General features: G+C 37.3%; 1 protein-coding gene across 14 annotated transcripts in view; it reads left to right on the top strand.

Moving 5' to 3' along the window:
• The window catches only part of ARHGAP32 (Rho GTPase activating protein 32), a 316,742-nt gene that overhangs the window by 174,615 nt on the left and 121,933 nt on the right, over positions 1–20,194 (top strand). For all 14 annotated transcript variants that reach the window (XM_054525425.2, XM_054525429.2, XM_024255528.3 and 11 more), the window contains one exon: positions 10,081–10,167. In XM_054525425.2, coding sequence (XP_054381400.1) covers positions 10,081–10,167 — 87 coding nt within the window. The remainder of the gene's footprint in view (positions 1–10,080; positions 10,168–20,194) is intronic.

The raw sequence follows: 20,194 nt of genomic DNA, 5'->3' as shown, positions 1-20,194 counted from the left end.
TTGTGAATGTTTTTATGTTGCTTAATTTCTAATGGTTATTGGCATGAATTATATTAATAATATTGACAACATTTCTTTCAGCACTTAAAAGATGTTTTCTTTTTGTCTTCTCCCCTCTCTTGTTTCTGATGAGAAGTCAGCTGTTATTTATACTTTTCCCCCATGAGTCATGTATGTTTTTTTCTTTATAGATTGAAAGTTTTTTTCTTTATCTTTCCTTTTCAAAATTATAATTATGATATGTTTAGTACTGATTTATTCATTTAGTTTGGGGTGCACTGAGTTTCTTAATTTTGAAGCTGATGTTTTCACATATTTTGGAAAGTTCTCATCCGGTACCTCCTGAGATATTCTGCTTCATTCTCTCTTATCTCCTTCTGGTACTCCAATTATATCTATGGTTATGTGTTTGACATTCTCTTAGGGAGCTGAACTGTATTTTTATTTTTGTTCATTCTTTTTTTCTGTTAGTGATTCAGTGTGGATACTTTTTATTGACCTGTTTTCAAGTTCACTGCTCCTTTCATTTACTATTGCCAGTTTGCTCTTAAAATATGTTATAAAAAATCATTTTTCGCATTTTCTATGGAATTTTTTTTCATAGTTTCAATCTCTGCTGGATTTCCCATATTTTCTTTTGACTACTGTAAGTACCACACGTATGTAGAATCAAGTATCTGTCTTTTTGTGATTGGTATATTTAACATTAGCACAGTGTTCATCCTTGTTGTAGCATATGTCAGAATTTTTTTCTTTTTAAAGGCTGAGGCTGAATAATATTTCATTTTGCCTGTTGGTGTACATGTGTAAATGTGTGCACCACATTTTGTTTATCCAGTCATCTGTTGATGGACATTGGGTTACTTCTGCTTTTTAGTTATGATGAATAATGCTTCTATGAACATGGGTTTACAAATGTCTCTTTGAGACTCTGTTTTGCCTTTTGGGGGTGTATACCCAGAAGTGGAATTGCTAGGTCATATAGTAATTCTTCTAGGTCATATAATAATTCTCCTTTTAAGTTTTTTGAGGACCACCATTCTTTTTTCCACAGTGGCAGTACGAATACCACCAACAATGTACAAGAGTTTTAGTTACTCTAATTTGAAACCAGCACTTGATGTTTTCTGTTTTTGGATAGTAGATGTCCTTATGTATGTGAAGTGGTATCTCATTGTAGTTTAGATTTGCATTTGCTAATGATTAGTGGTTTTGAACATCTTTTTGTGTGCTTACTGGTCATTTGTATATCTTCTGTGGAGAAATGTCTATTCTCCAGTACTTTGCCCATTTTTAAATTGTTTTTGTTTTTGTTGTTGTTAGGTGATAGAAGTTCCCTCATTTTGAACCTATGGTTCTCACTGCATGTGAGATAGGTGTCTTGAAGACAGCATACCAGTGGGTCTTGGTTCTTTATCCAGTTTGCCACTGTGTGTCTTTTAATTGGGGTATTTAGCCCATTTACATTCAAGGTTAGTGATATGTATGGATTTGATCCTGTCATCATGTTAGCTGGTTATTTTGCAGACTTGTTTATGTGGTTGCTTTATAGTATCATTGATCTGCTTATTTCAGTGTGTTTTTGTAGCAGCTGGTAACAGTTTTTCTTTTCCATATTTAGTGCTTCCTTCAGGAGCTCTTGTAAGGCAGGCCTGGTGGTAACTAATTCCCTCAGCATTTGTTTGTCTGAAAAGGATCTTATTTCTCCTTTGCTTATGAAGCTTAGTTTCACCAGATATGAAATTCTGTGTTGGAATTTTTTTAAGAGTGTTGGATATTGGCTCTCAATATCTTCTGGTTTGTAGGGTTTCTGCTGAGAGGTCTGTGGTTAGTCTGATGGGCTTCCCTTTGTTGGTGACCTGACCTTTCTTTCTAGCTGCCTTTCACATATTTTCTTTCATTTTGACCTTGGAGAATCTGACAATTATGTGTATTGGGGATGATCTTCTTGTGAAGTATCTTACTTGAATTCTCTGCATTTCCTAAATTTGAATGTTGGCTTCTCTAGTTAGGTTGGGGAAGTTCTCATGGATGATATCCTGAAATATGTTTTCCAATTTAGTTCCATTCTCTCCGTCTCTTTAAGGGACACCAGGGGATTGTAGATTTGGTCTCTTTACACAATCTCATATTTCTTGGAGGTTTTATTTGTTCATTTTCATTCTTTTTTCTCTATTCTTGTCTGTCTGTCTTATTTCAGAATGCCTGTCTTCTAGCTTTGAGATTCTTTCCTCTGCTTGGTCTGTTCTGCTGTTAATATTTGTGATTGCATTATAAAATTCTTGTAGTGTGTTTTTCAGCTCTATCAGGTTGGTTACATTATTTTCTACACTGGCTATTTTGTCTGTCAGCTCCTGCATTGTTTTATCATGCTTTTTAGCTTCCTTGGATTGGGTTTTAGTGTACTCCTGTAGCCCAGTGATCTTCATTCCTATGCATATTCTGAATTCTATTTCCATTTCAGGCCAGTTCAGGACCCTTACTGGAGAGATGATACGTTCGTTTGGAGAACAGAAGGCACTCTGGCTTTTTGAGTTTTCAGGGTTCTTGTGCTGATTCTTTCTCATCTTCGTGGGCTTATCTACAGTCTTTTAGGTTGCTGGCCTTTGGATGTTTTTTTCCCCCTTTTATCCTATTTGATGACCTTTAGGGTTTGATTGTGTTATAAATGGGATTCAGCTGATTGGCTTCATTTCTGGAAGTTTTTTGGGGGACCAGCGCTCTGCTCCCAACTGTATTGCACCCAGACTTTGTTCTCTGTCTCCTTGAGGTTAGGAATCCACTGTGTCGGTGGGGACCAAAGTGCTCCTGGACTGCTGGTCACTACACTCCAATGGGTGGTGACAGTCAAAGCATTTCATAGTGTGGTGATAGCAGGGTCCATCCTTGTAGCAGCAGCTGCAGCAGAGTGCTAGTGGGTGCCAGGGTGCTTGCCTCCCAATGGGCATTCACCGCAGTGGCAGGGGCAGCGCAGCTGGGGGGTGGGTGGAGGCCCTCTGTTGGTTACTGTGCACACAGTTGTGCTGGAGGTGGTGTTGGCTTGGGAGCTGGTGGGCGCAGGTCTAGGTGCCTTCTCTGTGCCCCATAAGCAGAAGTGGTTGCTCAGGGTGGGAGAGGATTCGCTGTTCTCTGTGCAGTGTTAGTATAAGGGCAGGGTGCAGGCAGGGTTGGGGTTGGCTGGCTCTGCCCACCAAGGCTCCGTCTACAGTGGTGGTCGGCAGGTGGAGGTAGGGTGGATTGCACTCTTGTTCACTGGTGGAGAAAGGAAAGCAAAACCTGCCCACACTGACATGTGCCAGCAAAGTGATGTGGGGAGTTGCCATGGCCTCAGGGGAAGCTGACATATGGGGAGGGAGTCTGGGCTGATGCATGGTCATAGGTGCCACCCCTCTGCAGCTCTCCACAGGTCAGGCATGGTCCACCATTGCAGAAGCTGCGATACAGCTCCCAGGACGTGCGAGGCTGCCCTGCAAGCATGTGTGCCCAGGCTGGGTCCTTGGGAGAGGCCAGCACACCAAGGGATGGTCAGATTGAACCGGCCCCATCTGATGGGCAAGACCATCTTGCAGAGATCAGGTCTTGCAGAGATCAGGTCTAGCAGTTCCCCTTGAACTAAAGCCACCTATGGTTGCAAGTTGAGCCTAGGGGCATGACCACTCCTAAGTGTGCTCTGCTATGGATGCTCCTGCATCAAACCTTCTGGGCTCCACATCAACTGGATTGCTGCCCCTACCACTTCTCTAAGAAGCTCTCCCTGCCAATTCAAGTGTCCATGGTGGTTGAAGGGGGGTCTCTTCCTGCCAGGGTTTCAGAGGCCTGTGGCGAGTGCAGGTTGCTCCTTGCCAGTTCAACTCACCTGTTCCCCTGGAGCTGTGGGGATCCAGGAACGAGTCCAGGTGCAGTGCACAGTGGCCCCATGCAAGGTTCCCAGCTTTCTCCCCCTTCAGTCCAGCTTCTGTGTCTTCCCTGTGTACACTCTTGGTGCCTTCCCTCTGAAGATCTGTTAGAAGCACGCCAGTCATCTTGGTCTCTCAGTGGGAGCTGTTTCACCTGGCTGCATCTAGTCAGCCATGTTGTTCTCCCCCACTGCTTATAATTGTTGTATCTTCTTTGTGTATTGAAACTTCTATTAACATATAATATTCTTTTTTGTTTCTAAACTTTTTGGTTTAATGTCTGTTTTATTTATTTTTAGTATAGTCACCTCCACTGTCTTTTGGTTTCAATTTGCATGGAATATCTTTTTCCATCCTTCCACTTTCAATCTATTTGTGTATTTGGGTCTAAAGTGTATCTCCTGTAACCTCCATATATAGTAATGCATTACTTAACAGGGTTATTTTCTGAGGGATATATTATTAGGTGATTTTGTAGTTGTGAATATCTCTAAAATGTACTTAGAGTAGGTATAGCCTACCATACACCCAAGCTATCTGGTGTAGCCTATTGTTTCTAGGCTACAAACCAGTTCAGAATGTTAATCTACTGAATACTGTAGGCAGTGGTAACACAGTGGTAAGCATTTGTGTCTCTAAACATGGAAGAGGTACAGTAAGAATGTGATTTTATAATCTTATGGGCCCACTGTGATATATGCAGTTTGTCATTGACCAAAATGTTGTTATGGTGGCACATCACTGTAATTGAATTATGTTACTTTGTTATTCTGCCAGTCCCTGTCTTTGATTGTACTGTTTATTTCATTCACTTTTGGGACTTCTCTCATTTTTCTATATGTTTTCTTTATATCTTATAGCTTTTTTCCCTATATTCCTGCATTAATGCTTTTTAAATGTGTTTAGTTGATTTTTTATTGTGATATGTTTAAATTTCTTTCTTATTTTCTTTTGTTCACATTCTATAGCTATCTTTTTGTGGTTGCCATGGGGATTACATTTAACATTCTAAAGTTATAACATTCAAATTTGAATTTATGCCAGTTTAAATTTATTAACATAGAAAAACTCTGCTCCTGTAATAGCTCCATGGTCTCCTCTTTTGGTTGTTGATTATCACAAAATTACATCTTTATACATTTTTCTGCTCTGAAACATAAATAAATAATTTTTTAAGTGTATTAGCCTTTGAAATGGTGTAGGAAAGAATGTGGAATTACAAACCAAAGTTAAAATAATGCTAGCCACACTTTGGGAGGCCGAGGTGGGTGGAACATGGGGTCAGGAGATCAAGACCATCCTGGCTAACACAGTGAAACCCCGTCTCTACTAAAAATACAAAAAATTAGCTGGGCGTGGTGGCGGGCGCCTGTAGTCCCAGCTATTCAGGAGGCTGAGGCAGGAGAATGGCCTGAACCCGGGAGGCAGAGCTTGTAGTGAGCCGAGATCGCGCCACTGCACTCCAGCCTGGGCGACAGAGCAAGACTCTGTCTCAAAAAAAAAAAGAAATAAAAATAAAAATAAATAATGCTAGCCTTTAGACTAATAATTTTCTTTTAAGTATTAGTCTCTTAAATCATTTAGATAACAAAAAGTGGAGTTACATATCATTGTACAGTAATACAGGCTTTTATAATTGCCCATATATTTACCTTTATTGAGTTCTTACTTCTTCATTAGGGTTTGAGTTACTAGTGTTTGTGTGTATGTGTTTTAATTTATTTTACCCTGCAGGTATCCCTTGAGAATTTCTGTTTGGCAGGTCTAGTGGTAACTGACTCCCTCAGCTTTTCTTTATCTGGGAACATCTGAAGTTGAGATTTTTAAAATCTAGGAACGTCTCCCTTACTTTTTAAGGACAGTTTTGCTGGTTATAGAATTAGTGGTTGACAGTTCTTTTAGCACTTTGAATATATTTACCTGCTGTTTTTTGACCTTTAAAGTTTCTAATGAGAAATCTCCCAATCTTACTGATGATCCCTTGCAGGTGTTGAGTCACTCCTATCTTGATTCTTTCAAGATTGCCTCCTTGTCTTTGTATTTTGAACATTTGATTATCAGGTATCTTAGCATGGGTCTCTCTGAGTTTATCTTACTTAGAGTTCATTGAGCTTCTTGGATGTTTGTATTCATGTCTTTTATCAAATTTGGGAAGTTTGGGGCCATTATCTTTTCAAATAATCTCTTTGCCCCTTCTCTCTCTTTTTTTATTCTGGTACTCCTACATGTGTACGTTGGTTTGCTTGAGGGTGTCCCATGGGTCCCTTAGGCTCTTGTTACTTATCTTCCATTATTTTTTCTTCCTATTACTCAATCATTTCTATTGTCTTATCTTTAAGTTAACTAATTCTTTCTTCTGCCTGCTCAAATCTGCCTTTGAATCCCTCTAGTGAATTTTTCATTTCAGTTTTTATACTTTTCAGCTACAAAATTTAATTTTGGTTTCTAGGCTTTTTATCTCTTTATTGATATTTCTATTTTTTTATATAATGTTTCCTTGACTTTTTCCACAACTTCCTTTAGGTCTTCGAACATCTTTAAGATAGTTGTTTGTCTAGTAAACCTACTATCAGATCTTTTTCAGAAATAGTTTTTTATTTCTATTTTTATTAAAAAAGTTTGTAGAGATGGTGTTCTATGTTGCCCAAGCTGTTCTTGAACTGGCCTCAAGCTATCCTCCTGCCTCAGCCTCCCAAAGCACTGGATTACAGGTGTGAGCCACCGTGATTCATTTTGATTCATTTTTTCCTTTGAAAGGTTCATACTTTCTGTTTCTTTATATGCCTTGTGATTTTTTTTTTTTTTTTGAAAAATGGACATTTGAATCTAATGATGTGGTAACTCTGAAAACCAGATTCTCCTCCTTCCCCAGGGACTGCTGTTTTTATTGTTTTTGTTTTTTTTTTATTGTTGTTGTCTGTCTGTGCCAAAAATCAGCCTGAGTTGGAACTTAATGTCTTCTTTTGTCTTTCCTAAGTCTGTACCTTTCTCTGAGCGTGTGCAGTCACTTTCTAATTTTCTCTATAAGTCTTTTGCATAGGTCAGTTGCTTTTGAATGCCCTAGTCTATTATATTTTCCCAAAGGAGGAAAAAGAGAAAAATCAAGGGGGACAGGGAAGGAAAAGGGCGTTGGCCCTGTATGTCTGCTGGAAGTCACTTCAGCCAGAGGAACATGGGCCTGCAAACAGTGGAGCTAGGTGTAATGGACACATAGCTATTTGTCTGCACCTCTGCAATCCAAAGCAGTGATCCGCAGCCACAGCATAGATCTCTGAAATTTGGAGGCAGTGTTCTTTTTGTCTGTCTTGGCTCTTGTAAGGTATGTGTATGCTGCTCCAGGAGTATATGCACAGCTGCCTGCTATAGGGGTGGCAGGGGCAGGGCGGCGGGTATAGGGAGCTGTTATTTTCTTAAGTGCTGATGTAGACCAAAATGAACTACAGTTTCCCATCCAAGCCTTCCCTTGGAAGTAGCAGGCCTTCAGTAGATACCAGAGTTGTCAAAATAGTTACCCACCAGACAGATTCTGCCAGTGCAGTGATTGTCTAGGTGGAAAGATCGATTCCTGGTGAGTCTGCTGTTTTTCCAGAATCTTCTCTTTCTTGTGTGCTTTTGCGTATTGTTTGCCTATTGAACTGTATTTTAGAATCTCTATTATATTTAATTTACATTCTCTTTCTTATTATTTTTATGTCTGGCCCAATTCTGTGTCTGCTTTATTTTACCCTTGCCTCTCATGACCATGTGTCACATTTGCTTGCTTATCTGTGTGTTTTGTAATTCTTTAATGTGAAATACATAAGAAACAGCTGAAACTGAAGTCAGTAAACTTACCTCCAGGAAAGGGCTTCTCTCTTCTTCTTTCAGTCTGTTGAAGTGAGGTGCTGCATCAGGCTGATGTGTATTTGATATAGATCTGGTCTTTTATGACAGCTTTACTTTGATTGAGTGTATCAGTACTTTAAATATTTTGAAGTTAAGGTTCTGAGATTTCTTTCACAAGGAAAATTGAAGAGTGGTGAGATGCTGAAGATATCTTTGTGCTTTGCTATGAAGCCCCAAATCTTCTGAGCTGAGGGAGAACATGTTCTCTTTCTCTGCTTGCAGCCTGGATGCTTATTCTCTTGTCTGTCCAGTTCTTTCCCCCAGTGTTTTGTGCCTCTGGAGAGCACTCTTCCCCTTGCCCTACCCAAGAGCTTCGAGGATAGCTGTGAAGGCCTGCAGTTTCTCCCAGCTTTTCTGTGCCACCTCCATCCTTCAGTTGTTGAGTGTCCTGAGTGCCTTCAGAGGGATATCTTCCAGTTCTCCTTTTCTCTGTTTCACTGCCCTGCTCCCAGTCAAGGGAGGTTAGCTGCCTTGTGCTTGGGGAGGCTTCCTATACTTCACAGGCTCATTCTCTCAGTTCTCTTCCTCTCCTGCAGCCTTTGGTTTACTCACCCGGTATCCCTGGTGAGTACCTGTGGGAATCGGTTGGTGGGTGAGTGTCAACTCTCTGCTACAGAGAGTTGTAATTTTAGTTTATCACTTTAGTGATTACACTACAGTGTAATTTTAGTTTATATGCAGTTACTCAAGGTTTGGCTGGCTTCTCCTTACCCTGTCTAACTTAGATTCTTTTTTCTCTTGTATCTCTGCCAGGCGTCCAAGCACATCTTTGAGTCTCTTCTGTCTCATTAAAGTGTTGTCACTTTCTGAAAACTAGTTCGTGTAGGTTTCTTTTCACCCTTAATTATATGATTCCTTTTTAAAACTATGCTTTTGTCATTAACCTGGCCTTTTTGGGCTAACGGGAGAATGATTTTAATCTCATGAACAACTTCTACTTAATATCTGAAATTTAAAAAAATACTTTGTGATACCACTTTCCTCAATAGAGAATATATCTTCATCAACCTTGTACTTCATATAGTATGGATTATAATGGTACATTACATTTATTAAGTATTAATTATCTGGGTGCCCACTGTCCATGCATCATCTCATTTAATACCCACAGACTTGAGAATACATAATATTATATCATCCTCATTTTCCAGTTGAGAGCCTAAGCAGGTAGGTCAATATTACATAGCCAATTATAAACACACTTGAACTCAGGGTTGTCCGTCTCTGGGACCGCGATTGCAAATTGACATCCAAAGATGGGGCAGGTGTGTAACATAAGTGAGTAAAGCAAGTGGGGTTTAAGAAAAATAACACAGCAAGTAGCATGATGAATGACAATACTCAGCCTAGATACTGGCAAAAAAACTAAAAGGTAGTCCGTTCTGTGACAAACTTTTTTGGGGAATATATACCTCATTTATAAAGGTGATGGTCATTTCTCAGCTGTAGCTAGTTGTTGCCCATGTGAGAATGTAGGTCGAATCTTCCCAATTTTCTGATTTTTCAGTAGAAGCCAGAAATCTGTATTTTTCACGTGAAACCTCTTAGCTTCTACATGTCAGTAGCTGGTTTAAATAAAACTAAAATCCAGTGTGCAGACCTACATGGTGAATTTTTTTTTGAAATTTTGAATTTCAAATCTTTGTGGATACAGAGTAGGTTTATATATTTATAAGGTATATGAGATGTTTTCATGCAGGCATGCAATGTGTAATAATAGCATCATGGAAAATGGGGTATCCATCCTTCAAGCATTTATCCTTTGTGTTACAGACAATCTAGTTATACTATTTTAGTCATTTTAAACTGTACAATTATTATTAACGATAGTCACCTTGTTGTGCTATCAAATACTAGGTCTTTTTCATTCTTTCTATTTATTTTGTACCCATTAACCATCCCCAGCTCCTCCCCACCCCACTACATGGTGATTCTGAAATTAAACATGTCCATAGGCCCAACCTGTTATCTGCAGCCAGTTTTTAATCTATGTAATAAGGTCTGAACTCTTTTAAACTGTTAAGTCATAGTGTCTCTCAGTGCTTAGTTTCATGTATGTACTAAATAGATTAAGGAAGTGAAGACCCTTGTATGTAAGCTACACAGATATAGATATATATTTTATCTGAAACACTGAGTCCTTCATCTGCCTTAAGCAATAAAGTTCTTATATAAGATATGTCTCACATTAAGCTGATGCTCACCTGGAGATGATGCTCCAGGTATTATGAATACTTAGTTTATTCTTGTTTACTAATCATGACTTTCTTTCCCTCTCTTCTTTTTTTCTGTGATGTAGCTTTCACTTTCAGAAGAACAGAATGAAGTAATGAAAAATGGCTGTGAATCTAAAGAGCTGGTCTACCTCGTGCAGATTGCTTGTCAGGTGATTTTGTGAATGTATTTTCCATTTCATATGAAGTTAAGAATTAGGTTGAGTGATGATTAAATTTCTTTCTATAACGTGATTTGCCTAAAGGATTATAATCCACAGAAAAATACTTATATAATACTGAAATGAGATTGTGCAATAATGACTATTTTAAGAAAATAAATGGTGTTATTTTAAAACAGAAATAAGTGTATTCATACAACACTACATGGAATGTAGAGTTGAGCATTGCAACTTGCATTCCTCCTCTTTGCACTTTTAGAAAGTTCCTAAGGCTTTTCATACTTATGAGTAAATAACAATGACTGTGGTAATCAAGATTTTTTGTTTCATTCTTTCTTATAGTCACGTTGGCATTTCTATATGTACTCAGAGTTGAAGTCATCGATTTAGTAGAATTTAGTTTTATAGATATTCAGCCTATACCCTTAAGTGAAAATACTTTTATTAAGACTAAAGGAAAGATATTTATTGATCACTACATTAAATGATTCAGCTATTGATCACATATTATGGCAAAAGAGTAGATTATGTTGTCTCTGCTTCAGATGCACACTTTTTCTAACTGAGACATTAAATTTCTCTTTGGTGTAACAATAGCATATGTGCATGTTTTTGTAGCTTGTTATTTATTGACTTTTAATATTGGAACTTTTTTGAAGGTAATGACCATGGCTTGTTCTTAATGAGACTTAAAATATGTCATTTGTAGCATTGATTATTTCCCCCATCATGTAAGCACTTAGTATAGTTCTTTTATTCACTTATTCTGCATTCTTTGAGCTTTTTGCCTACTGGTGAATTAGTCATTGTAAAGAAAGCATTTAGGAGGAAAGCTTTCTTCTATACAAAGTTTTCAGCTATCTTTGGGAGAGAGTAAGATATGGGCATTTATATTTTTTCTCAAAAAGTATTAATCATGTACCTGAAGCTAAATGATCCAAAAAAGTTCAATGCTTTCATCATGTGTGATATACTGAAGTTTTTAGTTGTGGTCACCTTAAGGAAAACTTTCCAGAATTAAGTGCATTTCTTTTTAGGTGTCAGAGTATAGGATTGGAAATCAAATTTTAGCTTGTATATAAATAAGTAAGATGGCCAAATTCACATATTGTTTATATATGTTTTATTGCATGTCACCTCAGCTTGTTTGAGAATGTAGGGAAGCTCTTAATTACTAAGTTTCATGTCATATTTCATAAAATGCTTCCATTTGGTGAGTTAATTTTTAAGTGAAAATATTGAGTGCATTTATGATAAGTTATTACTAATAGATGGATGAAAATCATATCTTTTTTATCTGGAGTACATCGTTGGTATGTCAGGAATGAATTTCTTAATCCCTCTACAACCTAAGACATTTTAGCATCTCTTTTTTCTCACTGTTAATTTCCATATGCTTTGAGAATGCAAATGTTCTTGTTCTTATGAACAAAACATAACATGAAAAAAAATTTAAAAAAATCTGTGCTGTTTTTAAAAATGACCTTCAGAAGGCAAGCATGGTATTTTGGTACCAAATATTATGATGTATAATTGTTACTTGATTGTATATTCATGTACAGTATTAGTGACCTAGATAGATAGTTCGTTTCCTGATATAAGTATCTTGTCAAGCTTCTTAAAAAATTTCATACTACTTGGTATACCATTTGTTATATCAAAGTAGTAATTTAGTGCATTGTAATAATGCATTTGCACCTGTTCTTTGCCTCATTGTATGTAATCATTGATATATTCCCATGGCTTACCCCTGTATTCTTGCCATAATTTGTTAGCCATAACCCATATTAGCCTAGAATCATACTTTTTTATAACTAAGAGAGAAAAAGACATACAATTAGACCCTCTAATTTTGCAAGTGAGGAAACTGAGGTCCAAGTTACTGAAGTTGGTGTCCTAAGCTATATTGAATGTTAGCAGTGGGGACTGCAAGGATTTCGGTTTCTTGACTGCCACCTTTTTCTGTGTCTATTTCAGTCTATAACAAATTTGAGAAACTGCTTAATCTTCAGATAAGACCACCATTATATACTGATGTAATCTGTTTCGGAAGCTACTTATTTACAAATTTTATATGTCTGTCAGTTTCTACTTTTTAATAATATCACTTGATGTTCTTTTTATTTAACCAAAATTCTTGGTCCTTCATCTTAACCCTTTCTTCTCTTGTTCTGTTAGCTTATAAAAGTGACAGATTGATTGGCTGTGATCCATTTTCTTTCTGTAAGTTAAGTGATACTGATTTCTTTCAGTCTTATCTTGGAAACTTTGAAATGTGTCTATGCCTGCCCTTAAAAGTTTTTCTTTCTTTCTAAATTGTGAGCCCAGAAATGTAAACTGTCTTCCAGTTTACATTTGGAACCTTCAAATCTAGAGCCCCTAAGGGAGCACCCAGGCCAACTGGGGACTGTAATCTTAGTGATAGTAAAAATATTTAAACAGCTGATACAGCATGGACCCAAAACAATAGAACAGACACTAGTTATACCGATCTCATTTACCCATATTGGTGTGTCTTAGCTGAATATTAGCCATGGATAAAATGCTTTTTAAGATATCTTGAATAATAGGTCTGTGATGCTGTGGTGAGCCTGCAACTCCCTCCCTTTCATAGTAATTAATTAGAATTACATGTCGTGCTGCAGATATCCCCTCCCTTATCTTTTTATTCTGTTCCCTGAGTAAACGAACAAAGGTGTCTGTTGAGAGAACAAACAAATCAGCTACTGTGGATGAGCAACATTCTCAAGAAAGTTAATGTATTTAGTTTGAAATTAATGGAAATGAATAAAAATTCTAGTAATCTCAGGAATATGTCACAGTAGATATAAAATTTAATAATTTTTAAAGGTCAAAATTAGATAAACCCTGACACTAATTATATTGAGTCCCACTACACAGAATAAAACGTTTTGTGAGTTTAACATCAGTGTTACCAGGTCCTTAAAGTATTCTATCTTTTATTGCTTTATTCTTTAGCAAATAAGCATCAGCTTTTAAATGTTGATTTTAAAATGGCAAATTTAAGCCCAGCTGTGGTGGGCATTTTTTTCTACATGTACTGTAATAAAAGTCTTGTTTTGATTTTTTCCTTCTGCAAATCTAGTTTTGTTGGTATAAGAATAATTGTTGCTTAGTAAAATACTTAGGATTTTAATGTTTCACTGTCAGCTTTATAGTAGTTGATATTAATGGTTGCTATTCAAGTTAAGAGTGTATTAACTACCTTTGTATTTTAAGCAGAATTCATCAGTATTTCATAGTTTGATTTTTCTGAAGATCAAGTATTTTATAAATATATACAGTAATCTGAATGCTCTTGTGTCATAGTAGGTGGGGTAATCACTTGGTTTCAGGGGAATGCTTCCTTGTCTCAGAATATCTCCTGTGCTCTAATGTTCTCATGCTTGAAATTCCATCATCAAAAATGCATTCCTTGGTATTAAGTAACTCCTTTTCCATTCAGGGCATTAGAAAATGCTGTTAACTACAGGAGTGGGAGTAAATATTAACATTTATAGAACATATGTGCATGAACAAAATATATAGGCAGATGGCCAGGATTTTTATTTAACCTCATAATGCTTCTGTGAAAGTTAGGTGTCATTTATTCCCATTTCATAGATGAGTAAAGTGCTGTTCATTGATGCTAAGTAACTTGCATACATTTCTGTATTTAGGATAGGGCCAGGCTGAGATTTAAGTCTCTCCCTCTCTCTCTCTCTTTTCATTGAACTTCATCCATTTAAAAAGATAATTGATAGCATCCATTGTTTTTCAGATAATCCCATGACAAAGGGACTTCCAAGGACATAAGCAAAGACTGTTCTTAGAACGGCAGTTATTTCTAAAATTTGTCCATTTCTTTCCATTTTTATTGTTACCAAGCTAGCTCAAGCATGATCTCTTGTTGGGGCTGATGTTTGCATCCTATAATCTATTATAATCTTATAAACTGCCAGAATGGTATAAAATGTAAATCAAATATTGTTAGTATTGTGGTTGAAACTCTTAAATAGATTCCCACTGCATGTAGAGCTAAACCCAAACTACTTACCGAGGTCTACGAGGGTCCTACACAATCTGGGTATCCCTGCCTCTTCTACATCATGTCAGGACCATCCCTCCTCACTCCCATGCTGTGGTCACACCAGCTTTCGGGCAGTGTGTAAAAGGACCTGAGTTCTTTCCTGTACTTTGATCATCCCATGACTCCGTTCACACTGTGCTCTTGCTACATCTGGTAGCTTCTCAGTCTTTAGGACCTGATTTAGATAACACCTCCTTAGAAAGGCTGTTTCTGACCCTGTGTGAAGTAGATCCCTCCTTATTTCTTCAGAGTATGAAACTATCATTTTATTTATGTTTGTTTACTGTAAAAAGTGTTTGTTTTCCTCACTAGAAACAAATTCTAAGAAGTCAGGTTTATTGTTTATCATTTCTGTATCGCATCTCTAGTGCTTACTACAGTGCTTAGCACCATGTGAGTGGCCAGTAAATAGCTACTGAATAAATGAGTGAAAGAAGAACAAATGCTTGTCATAGAAATCTGATCCTACATACATTGGGATATTTTTTCTCATTCTGCATCCTCGGCCTTATCAAGAATTGTTGATTTTTGTCATGCTTGGATAATAGTAGTTGGTAGTAATTGGTAGTAATGCTTGCTCTTTTTTTTTTGACAGGATATCTCTCTGTCACCCAGGCTGGAGTACAGTGGCATGATCACAGTTCACTACAGCCTCGACCTCCCAGGCTCAAGTGATCCTCCTGCCTCACCTGGCTAATTTTGTACTTTTTGTAGAGACACGGTTTTGCTGTGTTGCCCAGGCTGGCCATGAACCAGCTCAAGTGATCCACCTACCTCTGCCTCCCAGAGTGCTGGGATTACAGGCATGCGCCATTGTGCCCAGCTGGTAGCAATAATTACTAAGATTAAACATTAGCAAATTAAAATTTTGGCAGGAGTATATAAGGAAGAGATTTTGATGTATTCCTTTACAAAGTTATTGAACTTTAAAAATACTCTGTTTATTCAGTCTGTTTGGAAATTGGTTGATCAAGGCTCTATTTTATTGATTGATTGATTGATTGATTGATTGAGATGGAGTCTCGCTCTGTCACCAGGCTGGAGTGCAGTGGTGCGATCTCGGCTCACTGCAACCTCCAACTCACAGGTTCAAGTGATTCTCCTGCCTCAGCCTCCCGAGTATCTGGGATTACAGACACATGCCACAATGCCCAGCTAATTTTTGTATTTTTAGTAGAGACGGGGTTTCACCATGTTGGCCAAGATGGTCTTGAACTCCTGACCTCGTGATCCACCCACCTTGGCCTCCCAAAGTGCTGGGATTACAGGTGTAAGCCACTGCGCCCGGCCAATCAAGGCTATATTTTTACATATGAAAGTACTTTACATTTAAAGTTCTTGTTTTATATCTGCTGAAAATACAAAGTATTTACTAGTTTTATAATTTTACTCAGTGAATTTAATACAGTTTTAGATGATTTGCAAATTATGTGTTAGAGTTTTAATTTTATAAATGGAGATGTATATAAAAGATCAGACTTTTTGCTGGCCTAAAAATATTTTTAAGAAGTTGAAAGAAATCACTTCATGAATATATGAGGAACTACATTTTGAAATCTAATTCCCTGCATTAACTTTTTGAAGCTCCAAAGGCATTTGTGTGGTTGGCAGTTGACACTTATTTTTTTGAGTAACACTGCTTAGATGGAAGATGATTATTTTTCAAAAAATTAATAACTTTTTATTTTTCAGACAAGTTTTACATTCACAGCAAAATTGAACAGGAAATATAGAGTTCCTATATGCTCCATGTTCTGACACACATGCAACATCCCCCACTATTGACATCCCACACCACAGTGGTACATTTGTTATCATTGATGAACTTACATTGATACATCATTATAGCCCAAAGTTTATAGTTTACATTAGGGTTGACTCTTGGAGGTGTATATTCTATAGGTTTAGAAAAATGTGTAATGACATGTATCACCAGTATAGTATCATACAGAATAGTAGTATAAAAATCCTCCGTGTCCCTTCTATTCATCTTTCCCTTTTCCCTAACCCCTGACAACCACTGATCTTTTTACTGTCTCCTTAGTTTTTGCCTTTTCTAAGATATCACATAGTTGGATTCATACAGTATATAGCCATTTGGATTGGCTTCTTTCACTTAGTAATATGCATTTGAATTTCCTACGTCTTTTTATGGCTTGAGAGTTCATTTCACTTTAGCACTGAAAAATATTCGTTGTCTGGATGTGCCACATTTTATTTATTCATTCATGTACTGAAAGACGTCTCAGTTGCTTCTAGGTTTTGGCAATTATGAATAAAGTTGCTGTAAACATTTGCACGCAGGTTTCTGTGTGGACATAAGTTTTCAGTTCATTTGGATAAACACCAAGGAGCATGATTACAGGATTGCATGGTAAAAGTGTTTTTAGTTTTATAAGAAAGTGCCAAACTGCCTTTGAAAGTGACTGTGCCATTTTGCATTCCCAGCAGCAATGAATGAGAGTTCCTGTTGCTTTACATCCTTGCCAGCATTTGTTGTCAGTGTTTTTGGATTTTGGCCATTCTAATATGTTATGTAGTAGCATTTCATTGTTTTAATTTGGAATTCCCTAATGACATATGATGTTGAGCATTTTTATATGCTATTTACCGTCTGTATATCTGTCTTCTTTGGTGAGATGTCTGTTCAAATCTTTTGCCTGTTTTTTAATTAGGTTGTTCATTTTCTTACTGTTGAGTTTTATGAATATTTTGTGTATTTTGGTTTACCGTGCTTTACCAGTGTGTCTTTTTTTTTTTTTTTTTTTTTTTTGAGATGGAGTCTCACTCTGTCGCCCAGGCTGGAGTGCAGTGGCGCGATCTTGGCTCACTGCAAGCTCCGCCTCCCGGGTTCACGCCATTCTCCTGCCTCAACCTTCTGAGTAGCTGGGACTACAGGTGCCCGCCACCACGCCTGGCTAATTTTTTGTATTTTTAGTAGAGACAGGGTTTCATCGTGCTAGCCAGGATGGTCTCGATCTCCTGACCTCATGATCCGCCCGTCTCGGCCTCCCAAAGTGCTGGGATTACAGGCGTGAGCCACCGCGCCCAGCCATCGGTGTGTCTTTTGCAAGTATTTTCTGTCGATTTATGGCTTATGTTCTCATTCTCTTGACATTGTCTTTAGCAGAGCAGAAGTTTTAAATTTTAATGACATCCAGATTATTATTTATCTTTTCATGGATCATGCCTTTTGTGTTTTTTAAAAATATCATAGCCATAACTAAGGTCACCTAGATTTTCTCCTTTATTATCTTTTAGGAGTTTTATAGTTCTGTATTTTACATTCATTCAGTCTGTGATCCATTTTGAGTTAATTCTTGTAAAAGGTGTAATATCTGTGTCTAGAATCATTTTCTTTTTGCATGTGGATGTCCAGTTGTTCCAACACCCTTTAACAAGTCTATATCATGTGTCCATTGTATTGCCTTTGTTCCCTAGTCAAATGTCAGTTGACTTTTATATGTGTCTGTTTCTGGGCTCTCTATTCTGTTCCATTGATCAATTTGTCTATTCTTTTGGCAACACCATGCTGTCTTGATTAGTATGGCTTCTTTTTTTTGTTTTTGTTCTTGTTTTTTTTTGAGACGGAGTCTTGCTCTGTCGCCCAGGCTGGAGTGCAGTGGCATGATCTCAGCTCACTGCAAGCTCTGCCTCCCGGGTTCACGCCTTTCTGCTGCCTCAGCCTCCTGAGTAGCTGGGACTACAGGCGCCCGCCATCACGCCCGGCTAATTTTTTGTACTTTTAATAGCGACAGGGTTTCACCATGTTAGCCAGGATGGTGTCGAGCTCCTGCTGCCCGTCTCAGCCTCCCAAAGTGCTGGGATTACAGGTGTGAGCCACCGCACCCAGCCCAGTGTGGTTTTATTATAAGTCTTGAAGTCTGGTAGTGTCAGCCTTCCAATTTTGTTTTTCTTCTCTTTCAGTGTTGTCTTGGTTTTTCTGGGTCTTTTGCTTCTCCATAATACTTTAGAATCACCTTATCAGTATCAACAAAATAACTTGCTGGGATTTTGACTGGAATTGTATTGAATCTGTAAATCAGGTTTGGAAGAACTGACATCTTGACAATATTGCCTTCTTATTCATGAACATGCAACATTTCTCCATTTATTTAGGTCTTTGACATCTTTCACCAGAGTTTTGTAGTTTTCCTTATATAGCTATTATGTGTATTTTGTTAGATATGTAGCTGTCTGTGTAGTTTGTTTTTTGGGTGCTACTATAAACATTAATATATTTTTAACTTCAAATTCCCCTTGTTGTGGGCTGGCTCATGCCTGTAATCCCAGCACTTTGGGAGGCTGAGGTAGGAGGAATGCTTGGCAACTGAGGCTAGGAGATTGAGATCAGGGCAACGTAGTGAGATCTCATCTCTATAAAAAATTTAAAAATTAGCCGTGTGTGGTGGTGTGTGCCTGTGGCCTCAGCTACTTAGGAGGCTGAGGCAAGAGGATCGCTTGAGCCCAGTACATTAAGGCTGTAATGAGGCATGATTGTACCACTGCACTCCAGCCTGGATGACTGAGTGAGACTTTGTCTCTACAAAAAAAATAATAAAACCAAACAAAATTTCTCCTGCTCATTGCTGGTATGTAGGAAACTGATTAGCTTTTGTATATTAACCTTATATTCTGCAGCCTTGCTATAAATCATTTATTAGTGCCAGGAGTTTTTTGTCAGTTCTTTTGATTTTCTATATAGATGATCCTGTCATCTGCAAACAACGTTTTATTCCTTTCCAATCTGTATACCTTGTGTTTCCTTTTCTTATTGTATTAGCTAGGAGTTCTGATACTGTTTTGAAAACAATTGATTATGGAACATCATTGCTTTGTTTTTGATCCAAGCGGGAGAGTTTCAAGTTTGTCACCATTAAGTATGATGTTAGCTGTAGGTTTTTTGTAGATGCTTTTTCTCAAGTTATGGAAGTTCCCTTTATTTCTGGTTTGCTGAGAGTTTTTTATGAATGGGTGATGGATTTTCTTAAGTGCTTTTTCTGCATTTATTGGTGAAATCATGTGATTTTTATTCTTCTTTAGCCTGTTTATGTGATGGATTACATTAGTTGATTTTCAAATGTTGAACCAGGCTTGCATTCCTGGGATAAATCTCACTTGGTAGTGGCGTGTAATTGTTTTTATATATTGTTGGATTGTAGTTGCTAATACTTCATTGATGATTTTTGCATGTATCTTCATGAGAGATATTTGTCTGTAGTTTTTTTTTTCTTTTTTCTTAGAATGTCTTTGTCTGCTTTTGGTCTTAAGAAAATGTTGACCTCCCAGAAGAAGTTAGACACTTCTCTCTGCATCTATCTTCTGGAAGAGATATAGAGACTTGCTATAATTTCTTTCTTAAATGTTTGGTAAAATTTACCAGTGGGTACATCTGGGCTTATTGGTTTCTGTTTTGCAAAGCTATTAACTGTTAATTAGATTTCTTTAAGGCCTATATCTTTTTCTTCTTGTGTGAGTTTTGGTGGATGTATCTTTTTAAAAATTGGCCAGTTTCATCTGTGTTACAAATTCACAGGCATAGAGTTGTTCCTAATATTTTTTATTGTCCTTTTAATGTCCATGTGATCTATAGTGACGGTCCTCATTCATATCTAATGTTAGTAATTTGTGTATTTCTCTCTCTCTTTTTAAGTTAGTTTGGCTAGAAGCTTCTCAATTTTATTGATATTTTCAAGCAATTCACTTTTGGTTTTGGTAATTTTCTGTTTTCAGTTTTGTTGATTTCTGCTCTAATTTTTAGTATTTATTTTCTTTTCTTTACTTTGGATTTAATTTGCTCTTCTTTTTCTAGTTACCTAAGGTAAAACTTACATTATTGTTATTAGATGTTTCTTCTTTTCTTTTTTATTTCAATAGCTTTTTGGGGAAGAGGTGGTATTTGATTATATGGATAAGTTCTTTAGTGGT

The sequence above is a fragment of the Pongo abelii genome, chromosome 9, assembly GCF_028885655.2.
Source record: "Pongo abelii isolate AG06213 chromosome 9, NHGRI_mPonAbe1-v2.0_pri, whole genome shotgun sequence".
Classification (NCBI taxonomy): domain Eukaryota; kingdom Metazoa; phylum Chordata; class Mammalia; order Primates; family Hominidae; genus Pongo; species Pongo abelii.
This window is presented reverse-complemented; position numbering and strand designations above follow the sequence as displayed.